The 16,589-nt window shown below is 34.7% G+C and overlaps 1 protein-coding gene across 1 annotated transcript in view; it reads left to right on the plus strand.

Moving 5' to 3' along the window:
* Positions 1–16,589, plus strand: part of PTPRQ (protein tyrosine phosphatase receptor type Q) — a 99,725-nt gene that overhangs the window by 13,158 nt on the left and 69,978 nt on the right. The window contains exons 10-19 of the mRNA XM_036401032.1: positions 721–894; positions 2,552–2,704; positions 2,817–2,996; positions 3,796–3,903; positions 6,361–6,642; positions 7,384–7,566; positions 8,229–8,330; positions 10,595–10,715; positions 14,405–14,565; positions 16,129–16,274. Of these exons, the coding sequence (XP_036256925.1) occupies positions 721–894; positions 2,552–2,704; positions 2,817–2,996; positions 3,796–3,903; positions 6,361–6,642; positions 7,384–7,566; positions 8,229–8,330; positions 10,595–10,715; positions 14,405–14,565; positions 16,129–16,274 (1,610 nt within the window). The remainder of the gene's footprint in view (positions 1–720; positions 895–2,551; positions 2,705–2,816; positions 2,997–3,795; positions 3,904–6,360; positions 6,643–7,383; positions 7,567–8,228; positions 8,331–10,594; positions 10,716–14,404; positions 14,566–16,128; positions 16,275–16,589) is intronic.

Consider the following 16,589-nt stretch of genomic DNA (forward strand, 5'->3'; position numbering starts at 1 on the left):
TTCTTCTCTCTTTGTTCTTGCTCCACTTATATCTGCTGCCATCCCTTTCCAACGTTTTTCTCTGCATCTTCTGTCTTACGGGCCCCTATATCACATTACCTCCCCTACACTCTCCCTTTTCACATATATACACCCTGATTTTTCTTTCCCCTTTATTTCATCAGCTTCTGGTTTTCTCCCTCTCCTCTTATTCCCTCTCAGAGATTTAGTCAGCCTGCTGATCTTTTCCCTGAGGGACAGGAAGGACCATCTGAAGTCCTTGTGTTTTCAATGCCTGCTGCCTTCTTTCAGGACATAGTTAGTACAAATAAAATCTCCCAAGTTCAAATGTGTATCTATTCAATATAGCTCTAAAATTAGAGCTGTAAAATTAAAGGCCTTACTTTAAAATAGCCACATTATTATAAAATACGTATTTTAAGAATTGTTTTTAAGAAAAAAAAAATGGTGGTGTTTGATTAAAGAATAACCAGAATGAAATGTTGTAGGCTACTGGCAGCTGAACATTTTTATGACAAAGCTTATATTTCAAAAATTATTCTAATGATCAATAATGTTTGTATGCTAAAATTTATATAGTATTTATCTGCATGTACAAACATACAAGCATCATTTGTATATTATATATAAATTTAATGATGACTAGGTTTGTGATTTATTTTTATATTTCTAATTTATAGTATCTGATTGACTCTTTGGAACCATACACAATAAATGAAAATATCAAACCTTCTTCTACCCCTTGGAATTCAATGGAAGCAGACAATGATTTATATGAAGGTTCAGCTGAAATGTTTTCCAACATTCAAACAGCTTCCCCAGTAATATTTACAAGAGTATCTGGTGATAATTTCCCTGATATAAATGGAGCTACAGAACTACATTCTGCTTTGGGTAAGATATTTTAGGGTATTTTTCTACCTGCTTCTTTGTGCTGAAGGACCCCCATCACTGTCCCAGATATAATCTTTAGCACATGGTTCAAGCAAATTATAAATGGGTCATTTGCTGGAGTCAGATTTTTTACTACCAAATAACCTTCTGAAGCAAATGGGAATGCCACACAGGCAGGAACTAGCCTCTTGTCACCCAGCTGACCTTCTTCCTAGTGAAAGGAGCACCCGAGAGCCATCAGCCAAGCTGCATAGACAATCAGTTATTACAGTTGCCAAAGCAGGTGTGATTGTCAGGGATTAACATATCTCCAAGCCCTTCAGAGACCTTGATTTTTCTAAGCCTTTTGACTAATAGGTTTTCAAATGTCAGTGAAGGTAAATAGGTCAAAAAGTTACAACTTTGCTGTATGGGTTACAAACAGGTGGAGATGACCCCATGACATGGTGATGTCATTAGTGAGTACACTTGTTCTGTATTATCAATGGACCACTGTTTCTTTACCAAGTATGGGTATTTACAAATCATTAAGCAGCCCTCAGCTGACAGGCAGGGATTTCAAATATCACTCAAAATTTTTACAGTGTTTTGAACAGTGGGGAGAAAATGTAGGTTTTGTTTTTTTAAAATGATTTAATTAAGTCACTGAATTCATCTAAATGCACCAGTATCTAAAACCAGAATTTAATCCTTTATTTTAAATGGCAGTGGATATTTTCTGTGCTATGTTAATCCTGAAGAATCTTTGTTGTACACAGGAAATGTACAGCATTTTAAATGTAAATCTTCTTTTTATGGCCTCATTCAGTTTGAGGTATTGAGTTGCTAAAAGATGTCTGTGCTGCTGAAAATTTATTTCAGCCAGTGTCTGTTGTGATCTACCATCCAAGTATTGTTTTATAGGAGTTATTATAGTAGTTAAAGCTGTTGACAGCCAAATTTTCAACAGGGCCTGATGTTTTTTCAATGCCTTTATTTTAATGCCCTTCTCACTGAATTCTGAGCCTGATATTCAGGGATGTGAAGTGCCCACACCTTTTCATGTTGCACTGGCATAATGACTGTTTTTTAGCAGATGGTTTTGGATAACACAGTTTGGATTGTGGCTGACTTCAAACTTTATTTTGAGTGCATCGAACTCTCTTTGTGGGCATGCATGGCTTCATCATTCTACTGACCACAACTCTTCTGGTAAAAATACCAGCATGAAGGGATCTGTGAAGGCAGCCTTTCCAAGTATTGTTGTTCTAGCACTATTGGGAGGGCAAGGAAGATGAAATTTGTCTTTCTTGATTGAAACTATTTAAAACCCCTCAAAATCTCCACCAGTCTAGGAGCCGGTATTCTGAAATCACTGGAGAGACTAGACCTTATACAAAAGTACCCTTTCCTAGCTTCTAGAGGATTACTCACAAACCTCACAATTCTACTCATTTCACCTAAGCCAATCTATCTATTGTACACATGAAAAGGGACTCTTCTTTAGGGAGTTAAAAGGTTGAATGCAGACTTTTCTTTTTATTTTTTATAATTGACATGTAAATTAATTCTTTGAGAATAAAATATTTCCAGGTTGCCATGCCAAAGTGAGTTTAGAATGAATAAGAAATAAAATGACTTTATGAGTAAGCAACTATTTCTCTCCATTGACTCATAGATAATCAATATAACATCGACATTTTGGCTGAAGAACTGTCATATGTTATAAAGGACCTCACACCTTTCACAGATTACACAATTAGTGTGTCTGCTTTCACTGCTGTTGGAGAAGGACCACCATCAGTTCTTACAGTCAGGACAAGTGAACAAGGTAAATTGTAACTGGTATTACCAAAGTTGACATATATAACTTATTTCAGTGAATGTTCGAATTTTTTTACTTATTTATTTACTTACTGTATGTTCTTGTGGTTTTGTTTAAGTCCCAAGCTCAGTACAAAATATATTTTACAAGAATATTAGCTCCTCCTCTGTCTTGCTGTATTGGGATCCTCCAGCAAATCCTAATGGGAAAATCATTCATTATACTGTTTATGCCATGGAACTGGATACAAAAAGAGCATTTCATGAAACAACTTCAAACAACAGCTTACTTATGACAGGTACAGTGTCATTTAATTAAAAAAATATAAAAATTTAAACTTGCAAGTACATTTTAAAAACTTATTTTTTCTGATTTTATATTGTAGCCATTTGAAATATATGTGGATCAAATCTCACACATTCACACACATCCACACACACACAACAAAACTGCATATAAAAACAAGATTGGGACACTACTCAGACTTGTCTGCTGTGGGGGAATATGTAGGGTATGTGAGGTGGGAGAAGAGGGCTGGTTAAGATAAACAGTAATTTTTTAAATGGTACAAGCAGTAATCTGTGAAATGGATTTCTGCTTGAAATATTTGCCTCAGTCTCCTGTTTCCCCATAGGAAAATATTCCTAAATCATCAAGTCTTTTTCAGATTTGCGTTTTTTTCACAGTATTTATCTGACATCAATAACAATTTTCCTTATTTTAAGGTAGTATTCTTTACAGTAATTGAAGCAAACACATTCCTAATAGAGTTTCACTTATCATTGATGCTAGTCAGAATAATGCATACTGACTAAACCCCCATATTTGGATGTTCATATATGCATCCTTTGACATTCTTGACAAATTCTTTAAGCTATTTACAGGAAGCTGGCTGACTTACTTCAAAATCTGCTCATTTAACTGCATGCTTGTTTGACTGTCACCAAATAAACAGTATTGTACATATTCTTTTAGCATGTATCAAAAACTCTCAGAACAGTATCCAGTACTATAGTTTTATAAGTAGCTATGACAAAATAAGTCAACAGTCTTGCTATGAAGTTAAGAGTCAAGATGTTTTAAATTAATCTTTCCAGGTTTAAAAAAGTACACAGATTATAAAATGAGAGTCACAGCCTCTACCACAGTTGGAGAAAGTGCTTTGTCTGAAGAGAATGAGGTGTTTGTGCGAACCCCTGAGGACGGTAATACACTGTTTGCAATGATGACTTATTTTCTGTACTGAAGTTTGCGTCTGTTCAAAAAGAAGACTAGCACATACAAAAAAGGGGGAACAAAGTGTATAGATAAAAACAGTGTTGAAATTATTAGTCTTCTGTCAGTCAGTGATTTCATTTAGACCATTTTTAGGTAAGTGCTAAAAAAATAATAACGAAAGCTGTGGCATGACCTGCAATCAACTAATTTTAAATGTGATAGACAAATGGAAGGAAAGCTGCTGAGCTGAGGCTCCCTCTCTCAAAACAATATGTCCCTACCACTCACCTAAATAATAATCTTTGTGATTCCATTTTATCGTCTTTTTCTTTTTATCATGTGTAAATTAGGTTGGTTTTGAAGCATATGGGCATTTCAACAATTCAGAGACCATATTTCTATTTGTAGGCAAAGATGCTGATAAAGTGAAGATTTTTTAATGCTGAATATAATAAACAGTTGTTTTTGTATAGGTTTTAATAATTTTAGGACTGCTCAATAATTTTAATGTCAGGTATAATACTACATTATAAAGATTTTTGAATCTTCCTTTCTTACTTGCAAGGCAGTTCCAACCCATGAAGGCACTGGGGCAAGAGCTGGAGTTGTCATTGGCTTCTGCAAAGAAAACATGGGAATTTGACTTGCAGAGCAGAGCCATGAATGTTAGTCTTTTCTTGTTTGCATCAAGTTAGTATTTTCACTGGTTTCAGCAGTTATTTCCAGGTTTACTGAAGTAATCCAGAGGGTGATTGCCCAATTGTCATTTATCTCTCTCATTTTCAAATGTACTACAATACAAGAAAAATAATTGAGTGTCAATAAAGGAGAGAAAACAAGTACAGGATTAAAAATCATGGGTATTTATAAAGCTTAGGTGACTTGAATAACCACACAAAATATCAGATTAAATGGTGAAACTTAAAATAGTTGCAAATCTTCTAAAAAATTATATTCTCCTATGCTTTCAGTATTTTTACAGAGGAAAGGCATATCACAAGAGAAGAAAATTACTTATATAAGTATTTTTCTCTCTGAAAGCTTACAGTCCCTTGCCTGAGAGTGTTAAAGAAATTTTTCTTAGTAGAGTTCCTCTGTTCAGAGCCAACGGCCAATTGTTCATTCATTCATAAAAGTGCCATGCAAGGCTTGAGGAAACTAGTGAGAACCCCACCAAGAATTCTTACCTTTTTATAAGGCTATGCATAATTGTTTATCTTTTCTTCTTCTTCTTCTTCTTCTTCTTCTTCTTCTTCTTCTTCTTCTTCTTCTTCTTCTTCTTCTTCTTCTTCTTCTTTTTAGCTTTCTTGAAGTAATTCAGGCTGAGATTCATGTGTCCTAATTTTAGCCTAGAAACAGAAATTTGTTTGATTCTTGAAAGGAGAGATGCCTCCCAATAAAAGATTCACTACAACTGTCTTAGATAACTTGCATTAGGATGGAAGAAACTAGGCTGTTGCATTTAAATATTTTACCATGCCAGATAAATGGCAAAATACATTTAAATTAAAAATTAAGCTTCTTCACCTGGGAAATATTCATGTGGGCAGTCTTGTCATCCAGAGAGCAGTGATCTGCTACAGTTAACACTTTCATGTGCTCAGAAATCAGGAATGAAAGTGATTTTTGGGACCTTTTAGGCAAAAAAAATTCATAATGAATTCTGAAATATCTTCAAATGGGTATTTGTACACAAATGGAATCCTATGATCCTGAGTAGCTAGTATATTTTCATATTGATTTTACAGATTATTTCAGGGGTAAAGTGGTGAAGCCTTCAGAGGAATCAAAGTTGATATTCAGAGCTGATTTTATTCATAAGTGCAGCTCACTCATTTCTTCAACACTTCCATGCCTCATTAGCTCAGTGGAGTCACATGAGCTCATACATTGCCAATAGATTTAGCCACACACCATCCTGGAGCCGGACTTGCTTTGTGCATGGCCTTCACACCAGAGTGTGCAAGATTTACACAGGGTTCTCTAAATGGAATTTAGTTACTGTGCATGCAGGCTCTTTCTTGGTTCAATAGTTGATTAAGTACTAAGGGTGGTTATTTCCAAAGAAAGCAGAGGACATTAATCCAAGTTTAAAGAACTGAATATGAGGAAGACAATGAGAGAATTTGAAGGACCAGTCTGCATGAGACTGGTAGAGAAAAGAAATTTTTTTTCTTAAAAAGTGCACTTTCAGATAGATTTAGAAGTGGATGAGAAAAGAAATTCCAGAAAAGCTAAAGTGTCATAATGCAAAAAGATGCCTAATTTTATGGGTAAAAAAGAGACATATCAAAATTAACTAAGGTAAAAAGTGGAAAGGCTTTGAGAAGGAGATTGAGAAAATGAGCGTAGCTCTTTTGTTACAGTTAGGATCCAACAGGTTTATGATCTCAGCTGTATATTCTATTATTTGAAAAGGTTTTTTTCTGATTTCTGTGTTGCAGAACCAGATTCCCCACCTCAAAACTTAGAATTAATAAATGTAACTGCAACAGAAATAAATCTGAGATGGTTACCACCTGAGCAGCCTAATGGTCTCATAACTCACTACGAAGTTCTGTACAGTGATTCCAACAATTTTTTTATTAAAAATGCCTCATCTGCAAGTATATCACTGAGTGAAATGAAGCCATACACTCTCTACAACATCTCAGTAAGAGCATTCACCAGACTTGGCTATGGGAATCAGTCATCTTTTCCGCTTCTGGTCAGAACTTCTGAAACTGGTGAGTACTTTTTAAAAAATGAAATTTTTGACAAGAAGTTGCTTTATGATAACCTTTGATGTCCAGGAGATAAGTTTCAATAATTTAAAAAGTATTTTCTTACTTTGCCAGGCAGTGAGTTTGAATCCCATTTTTCTCTTTTCTATACAAAGCAAAAGAGCAAGGCCAGGTGCTTGGTAAGGGATGGGGAGCCAAGAGCCCCAGGGTTCCTGGGCCAGATGAGCAGAGGCCTCACTAGCCAGGACTTGTCTCACCACCCTACTGCAAAGCACATGGGGCAGGCAAGGTGTGGCAGCCAGGGCCAGTCCGGAGTGCCAAACACCTCCTGCTGATGCAGCAGGTCTGAGGTCAAGCCAGAAAAGAAATTTCACAGGTTCAGTGACAATAACCAATGCAGACAGAGCCCAGCGCCAGTGAGGCAGGCCTGCAGTGGGGGAGCCAAGCTGAGGCTGGGCTGCCGTGTCAGGCAGGGACTGGATCAGTGGGACCACGGCCAAGTGCAACCATGACAGCGATGAAGATGAATTAAGACAATTTCTATAATTTTTTTAATGACTTTGTTGGTATTGTGTGTGTCTAAGTGGTTTTGATCTTCAAATTCAGCCTCTTTAAAAATGTATTTCATTAAACAATAGGATACAAATCCGAATATTTACAATGTGTTTAATTGAAACTGGTTTATAAGAATTCTTTCCAAATCAATGAAACTGACTGAAATCTTCTATTTTTTTTTTCTTCTAGTTCCTGCCTCTGCACCAGAAAACATAACCTATAGGAACATCTCGTCCATGGAAATTGAATTATCATTTTTTCCACCATCCATTCCCAATGGGATCGTACAGACCTACACAATATATCTCGTGAGGACTAATGGGACTGAGCAAAGAGTTATAAACACTACCCTTCTGACACTACGTATTGCAGGCCAGTATATAATGATCTGGAACTTAGGGCAACTGTGAGTTTTTCTGGAAAGTGTGCAGCAGACAGAGATATATTAGTTCATTGGTTGGACCTGATCCTTCTTGCCCTTACAGAAAGTTTTTTGCTCCCTGTCCTGAAAAAATAACTTGTGTTCTGTCATAATGTGGTGAAATGGGCCTTGAATGGTGAAGTCTAACATAAATTTCATTGTATTTCAGATGATTAAAGTACAAGGAACTTCAATATCATTGTAACAAAGGAAACCCTCAAGTCACCTGCATATCTTTCTGATCTTATTCTGGATAAAAAAATTCCTTTTCCACTCACCTTTGAATCTTTTCCTAAATTCTGTCATTATTGCTGAGGTGTGGCACAGCAATTATTGCTGGGAGCTCAGTACCCTCACTGCTACATTTTCAGACTACAGCCAAGGACAAACTGCAAAGCATTCTGGGAATATGAACTATAAACTGGTAATTAGGGCTTTGACCCTTCTTTTGCCAAGATTTTGGTGTTCCAAGCTTTCCCAATGCTTATTTCAGTCTCTAATGACACAGATCAGTGTGATAGGCTTATTCACCACTTCAAAAATACTTGCAGTCCATTAAAAAACTAATTTGTTCCATTGAATGGTTGTTTTATTGAATTTTTTTTTTGTTTAGATTTAAATAAATATACAGAATATACTGTAGAAGTGTCTGCTAGTACCACAATGGGAGAGGGCGTTCGTAGTTCACCTCTGCATGTACTAACTGATGAAGATGGTAAGTCAGAACAGAAGTTTCAGTGCATCGTTTTCTACCTGCATTCTTAATTCACTCTTAAACTTCATGCCAGATATTTTTAAGTCTTGTGCATTTTTGTTGGCAATTATATCTCTCCATTTCTATCTGTACCTATGTATCTACACACAAACATATTTATCTACCTATCCATCTATCTACCAACATATTTATCAGGACAAGCTGTATGAAATGCTGCGATTTCTGTGCCTGGACTTTTGATCTTACCAATATCTTATGAATCTGAAGTATCTTAATTTACTCATACTATTTTAATCTAACACATGACATGGTAGAATTATTGTATTTGGTTTTTCAGTCATGTGAGAGCTGGGGAAAGGGAAAACCACAAAAAGGCAGTTTGGATGGTCCAGGGACATTTCTGTGGGGTTTCTTGTATTATTCTAAGCATATGCATGTACAGGTGCACATAGATAGATATGAAATTATTAATAATATGAAAATGCCCAAAGTCCATCATCTGTAGCACTGGACTTCCAAATTGAGCTGGGGCGTGTGCAGGCTGAGGGTAGAACACAGTTGTTGCAAACCCTGCTAATTTTTACAGTGGGTCACAAACCAGCAGAGGAACCTTAAAATTATACTTGTACTATCAGAACACGATGTTGTAGTGCAAAGTTACCATTGGTCACCTTTTGAGTTTCTGCAGGGGAATCCTGAAAAAAAATTCATACCAAAAATCTTAACTTAGGTGCTGTGAGTGACATTTTGGAAAAGGCTGTGTCTGTTCCTCTCCTTTGCTTCAGTAGGAAATCTCTGGGAACCTGTCTAAAGGGGCATTGACACAAGCAACTCATCAGCCACACTGTCGGTAAAAAAACTTTGCTCAAGAGTTATTTTGCTGGAGCAGACTGAAAAGAGCTAGATTGGATAAATCAATTCTTTTAGCAGAGATTATTTTTATTTAGACCAATGTAGTTTCCATTCTTTAGAAAAAAAAAATACCTGAATAAGAATTGTAGAATTAACTAGATATGTCAAAAAGATGACATTCGCCATATGACAGATCTTTTATTGTCTAGTCACTGAGGATAATATAACAAGTAAAACACAAAATATAGCTGTCAACATTTTTCACTAGTAAATACACTCACTGAATGCAGTGAACCTTTGTTCATGAAAAATATAAAATAGTTTCTTCTATAATATAAGGAGTTATAAAACCTTTATGCCAGCTTTCAAGATAGTGAAAGGAACAAGAAGTGAAAAACAACAATATTTATAATACACCACATGTTCTGTATTCACAGGAACACAGTGTTCCAAGGTTCAGACCAAATGTTTCATAGATTTGCTAATAGTTATGCTCATATTTTCAATTTTCATGCATGACTACAGCTATGACCTGAATTTTTAGTGCATGATGCTCTTTGGTTTAATTTGAGAAAAACAAATATAATTCTAATATTACTTCATGGAGATGCACAGGGCATGAATCAAGATGCAGAAAAAGATTCATTTCTCAATAACATGCTGATAATAAAGCAGTATAATTTATGCATGCATTAGTTATTTGTCCTCAGTAAAATTAATAACAACCTTAGAACAAAGACAAATGTGGTCTAACATTTTCATTTGTTTACAATGTTTCCCTGCAGAGTTGGGGTATGGTGTCATCTAGGGATCATCTTAAAATTAATTTTAAGGATCTCAGTCAATGCCTATCTTTTCATTTGCCCTTGTGACGCGTTAAATCTATGAATGTGGTCCTTGTTTGATGGAGTGAATAGATTTTACTGCTGTCTACTATCCCACAATTTTATCATCTCTCAATGCCATGCTTATCCACTTTTCCACCTTTTGGCACTTTGTATAATTCTTTACAGCACTTTCTTTTCCTCAGGGGAACTATTATGCTGTATTTTACAAGTGTTCATATCTATAAAGCTCTTGCTTTTATTAGAAGGGGAAAAAAATTACAGCAATGTACTTGGGCAGTAGGTGAATCACTGTGACCTGGCCATTGCTCTGTTTTCTCATGAAGTACTTTTTCCATTGAATCACAGAAACAGATGTTATAACAACACCATGCAAAATCTTCTTTTATTGTCTGTCAGAAAAAGGAAAAGAAGCTGTGCCTTAACATTAGCGGATGGATACTGTACCAGTGTGGTACAAGGTTAACTTTCTATCACAAATAATTCAAAGCCTATTTAAGGATGCTGTGTATCCCACCAGTCCTAGCTGTTTAACAAGGTGCTGTGTCCTATTCTCTCATTTTACAGCTCCAAGTTCTCCTCCACAAGCCCTCTCTGTAAAACAGTTGTTGGGTGTCACTGTGAAGTTGTCATGGAAACCTCCACTGGAGCCAAATGGAATTATTCTCTATTACACAGTTTGTGTCTGGTAAGATTTTTCTGGAAGTACTTCTGAGGATAAATGTTAATCTGTAACCTATCAGGAATGTTAGGTTTTTGTTACACAATATGTTGGATACATGTTTTGGGAGAACAAATATCCATCCAGCACTTAAAATACTGGACTTCTTTATATGAAAATTCAGGCTAGCAAAAAACTGGGGGAACAATTTCAGCATTTCATAAGCATTTCCAACATCTATTTCCAAAGGTTATGCTATAGTAAATGAACTCAGAATTAAACTAGATCATAGTGCCTATCTCCATTATATTCTGATTAGGCCTGCTGCAAGGCAGGGTGCAAACCCATGCTGAATTGTCAAGGAGATTTGAAAAAGGCTTAAAATAGAGAAATATTGCCTCCTGTTATAGACAGTGAGTAAGAGCCATGTTTAGAGTTTTCATATGTGCTATCAATTATGTCTACTGTTATACTTTGTATTTATTACATTGATACCAAACACATATTTTTAACAGATACTTTTCATTTATTGTGTTCTAGTTTTTTCTAACTAACCATTTCTATTATTTCCTTTTACTCTTGCAATATTTTTTCACCTTTACGCAGGAGTTTTGTTACTTTAAAACTTGCAGCTTCTGTCCTATTCCTTGCAAAACATAGTTTGGTCTAGCAATGTGACATCTCTTCAAAAATCTATAACTTCTCCTAAAAGTGAAAACGTTTTTTATTGATCACTTTTAATATCTTGCATTTATGTTTTACCATTTCATTGCCATTGCTAAGGTGCAGGGAGCAAATACTAAAGTGCATAAGACGAACTAGATGTGCAAATCCTCAGTTTTTGTGGGCATACTGCTCTTGAGCTTACATTATTTTACTGTTTTTTGGGGAGGGGTTTGGCCTCAGTTACTACTATTTTTTTAAATTATAATTTCTAGTTAAGTTGATGATAAAGTGAAGAGGAGAAAGCTCTTCTTTCCAGAAAAGTTGAATTTATCTTCTCTTGTTAGTTCTACTCTATTGGGAATGTCTGTTGCTCTTTAAAATAATGACTGTCCTCAACCTAGGGAAGAGTTACTTTATGATAAGGGCTATGGTTTTGATGCACACTGTGTTCAAAGACATGAGGTTATGCAACTTTTCATTCTTATGTTCCCTTATAACTTACTGTTTTTATTACTGTAAGAAAAGATTTAGACAGAATTATTAAAAAAAAAGAATCTCTTAAATTATCCATATTTCTAAATATTGCAATTAAGCAACCACACAACTTCTTGCTGTAAGCCTTGCCCATATTCTTTTTGCTCTCTCTTGTCTTTCCTTACTGTGCCATACCTAAATTTAGGCTTTAGGTATCATGTTAAGGCAAGGACATTGGAGAAAAACTCTCTTTGCCTTCACAGGGGTCGTAACTTCACTCCTTCCTTGGCAGGGAGCAAGGGGTGTGAAGGAAGGAGAGTAATTTTAAGTATTTAAAAGAGTTGTCTATACAGTTTCATCAAATGCCTTGCAGGGGGAGATTTGACAAGGCAAATTGTCATGCCATATGATTGCTGCTCTTGGGACGTACTCAATATATTTTGGAGGAGACTGTTAATCCCAGTGCTTCTCAACGAAGCAGAAAGAAGAAGGTTACTACAGTTGTTAAATAAATATTCCTTCACTTCATTAAATATTTTGCAACAGTTAGAGAGAATTTGGTAAGCTTTCTTTAGCTGATTTGGAACAAAATCCACAATCAATAGAATAGAAAGGGTGATGTTTGCAATGTTTTCAGTTATATTTCATGGAATTTGTCTGAGGACAAGGTGGCTTTGGGTGCTAGTAGGTAGTAAAGCAAATTTCTTCTATCCTTGAGCCCAAAAACTCATACTCCTTAAATGTAATTTTTGAGTATTAAAAGTGCAATTAACAAAATTGCTGCACTTGTATGTAGCTATTGTTTTTTGACATTATCCTTCTCTGCAAATTTTTGTGAGATACTTATTGACTAGGTCTATTTGGAGGTATAGATTTTTAAGACAATATGGTACCTGTCTTTGTCAAGTGGAATTATGCAATTTCTTAGAATCTGTGTTGTCTGCATTTTTGAAAAAAATGTGGTTTAAAACCTTATATTATTTTTCTTCAGTAAAATTTCTTGGCATAACTTATTCTGCTAGGTACTTCCTCACTGTCTGTGAAGGCTGCACTCACTTTGATCAGTATTTTCTTATTTTTATTGCAATCTTTGTAGTTTCTAAACAGAAAATTACCTTCCCTTGAAATACTTCAAGTTTTTGCTCTTCTTTCCGTGCCTGGCTGTGGAAATGTTTTTGGCAACTCATATGTAAGAATGCAGTTACTCAGAGTAGAAATGTTCACAACACTAAGCTGTGGATTGTCTTCTTACTTAAATTATAACCAGATACGTATTTCCATACTAAGAATACATTGGGCAAAGATCCAGGAAAAAATATCTATCTTTGTATAGAGTTTGATAACTGCAGCTGCAATCTCTTGTAAATTTTAGTGACTATTAAAATTGTCAGAAGTTTGGGAAAAATGTAAATGTTAACCTTCTCTGTTACCAAGAGTGTTTCCCATGTTAAGTGACATTCCACTCAAAATCTGAGAGTTAGGAAGGATTTTTTATTTCATTCTCATACATTTTCTCATTCCAGTAGTTTTTTAATGTAACCTTACTTCAGATATATTAGATGGTGATCTTTGCTAATGGGACAGCCATTCAGTTATCAAAGGATGAAAGTCTAGTAATTTTGAATCACTTTTTTCTTTTTTTTAGTATTAGAACACATTGTCATTTGTGAAGAGTTTCATGGTGATTTCTGGAGCAAGATTCTTGGTTTTAATTATCAAATTATCATCTCTGTTTGAAATCCTATTAGAGACACAGGACACCTACTCATACAGAAATCTTTAAAGGAATGGAATGTTAGGTTTTTATTTTCCTCCTATTTCTTTCTTAAAAGATTATCTTAACTTTACAAGGAATATAACACTTTTTGAATTCAAGTTAGCTCTTTCTGTACCTTATTTTACTTTCTGATAATAATTTCATACCTATGCTAATACCAGTGTTTTATTAATGTTACATCTTACAGTCTTTCTAGGCGGGTTTTGACCTGACTGGAGTTCCATTCTGATCCTCTGCTACATTCCACCAGAATTAACTCAGCACCAGCTAATTCCTGTTCCATATCATCTTCTATTATTCCATTTATAACTTCAGCCTTCTGACCAATTTCACAGAGTCACAGTAGGGCATGCTCCCTGCTATAATCTTTTTATATTTTGCTATTCCTGTCCAGGGAGACAGTTTAGTTATGCCCTACTGTGTCCTTCCCAAGGGTACCACATAACCATTTGAAAGCAGTTAATAGATAGAAATACTTCTCCTTAATATTTCATGTATCCATTGTCTTTGTTAATGTAATTAGCAAACATATTTCTGTGGGTTTTTGGGGTATTATTTTTTGTAAGAAGCAACATGAAGAGCCCTACTGTGATGCCATGGTACAAAAGTTAGCTTTTCACCATAAAAGACAAAAATTTATCCTAGCCTCTTTTAAAAACCTAAATTACTTATATTTAACAGAGTATTGCATTTTTCATTTTTGCTATAAATGCTATAATTATATATAGAGAGAGAAGTGGTGTGTATATATAGAGAGAAATGGTGTATATATATAATTAATAAAATAATTTTTCTTTAGGAATAAAATGTCAAAGAGGAGTGTAAATGTAACAGAAACATCACTGGAATTCACAGACCTAGAATATAACTGTGAGTATAGTGCTTACCTAACAGCAAGTACAAGATTTGGAGATGGCAACATAAAAAGTGATACTATAACATTCAGAACTTCTGAAGGAGGTAAGCTTATATACAGTATGAACTTTTATTTTCATTCAGCCTTAAAATTCTGTCAGCCTTTTTTATGTTAATAAAGCCACTGAAGTAGAAGTGACATTTGACTTGTAAAGGACAGACATTCTACCTGTCTCTGTGGCTCTATTTTTGTGTATACTTGTATCTGTGGCTCTATAAAATTGATAGGTATTGTTACTAATTTACCGAGAAAAAAAAAATTCTCTTTAGGACAGATAAGATCCAAATTTCTTTCTAAACTTTGAAATAATTCATATTATTTTTGTAATATATTTTAATAGATCCTTGCTTTAAGCAGCTGTGACACAATTTCTGATAGGGAAAATACTTCTTAGAGTATCCCTTTTAAGTCTGAAATATTTTTAATTTGAAAATGAACACTGTCAGTGTATATTCCATTTTTAATTATTTTATACTTACAACATGGAAAGTGACTTTTATATGATCATATGATATAGTGGAAGTCATTTGAAAGTCATTCAGTTTAAGTTTTGTTTCTGGTTTTCCATCAATCATATTGCTATAATCAGTTGCCAAACAGATAGTATGAGTATGCAGGCATACTTCAGAATTGCCCTGCACAGATATCAACAATTCCCCAGTGCACAACCACTGGCAGGATAGCATCCATCTGAGCCATCCCTCCAAAATTTGTTTACATCGTCAGGTTGTAGATATTCACAGTTGCTGTTGAAACTGGTATGGGAATATAATTTTACTTTATAGGGACAGACTTTAAGGAACTGGTCCTGGGGTTCCCCCTCCAATTAATATTTTAATATTTCACATAAACTAGAGCAGCACAAAGCAAGAGAGATACATAATCATAGTGTTCAGTACTCTACTGCAAGTTCTGTAGAGCACTTTCTTGGATGGTGAGAAATATGGATTTAAATTCTCCTAAGCTGACTTAAGGAATTGAATTTTACTCTCCTACATCACTGTGTTACTGAGAGAAACCATATGCTGCTATTCTTTATAATGAGGAGGAGGGACTAATGGAAGAAGGCTTACAGGGGTCTTGCTGCACATTTAATAGGGTGAGAAAAGAGGAAAAAAATATAAATTATCATACTGTTCAAGCTTAAGTAACTGGTTTACCTACATGAGTTGGGAGCCTAAATTCTGTTTAAAATCAGAGAGAAAAAGGCTTTAAATTTAGGTTTTGTGAAAAAAAATCACTTTTTTTCCCCTACTAACTGTATTTGGAGTATAGACACGTAACTCAGTCAACTTCTATGTCTACAAATTAGATTTTCTATGTGCACAAAGCAGTAAGTACAGGAAAAATTCTATAAGAAAAATCTTATCTGTTTAAAAATGCAGCTAAATACAAATATGATTGAAAAAGAGTTTTAAAAATTCATTTTACATATACAATTTTAGTTCATTATTTTGTGAAGCAGTTTCTACACCATAATCAGAAATACATTTAATTTGCCATAGGATGTTGTAAAATCTACTATGGTGGATGAACTTCTGGTATTAAGTGTAAAAAACCTTGAGGTACAAAAGCTTTAGGTATACTAAAACTTAACATTTTTGCAGCACCAAGTGATCCACCGAAAGATGTTACATACAGAAACCTTTCTTCCACATCAATAATGCTATTCTGGTCTCCTCCTCAAAAGCCTAATGGAAATATACAGTACTACTCAGTTTATTTCAAAAACAACTCAGGAATATTCATACAGGTAAGCTTATTTTTATATTCTTTTGTAGAAGTAAATTAAATGTTCTAATAATTACTTAAAGATTAAGTCAGTTTTATAGTTATCAATAAATTGGTTTTTCATATTTCCTTCATCATGATGTAGATTTTAAACTTAAAAAGACAGAAGTACATCTGTAATCACATGTTTTCCATTGTGCATCTCACTGAGCATTCATATCGTATAAGCATTAATGCCAATAGGTTTTTTGTAATATTCCATTATGCAAAGTTTTTATTTATATATATATATGCACACATACACCTAATATACATACACACTTTGCATATGTAGTGG

The sequence above is a fragment of the Molothrus ater genome, chromosome 5, assembly GCF_012460135.2.
Source record: "Molothrus ater isolate BHLD 08-10-18 breed brown headed cowbird chromosome 5, BPBGC_Mater_1.1, whole genome shotgun sequence".
NCBI lineage: Eukaryota > Metazoa > Chordata > Aves > Passeriformes > Icteridae > Molothrus > Molothrus ater.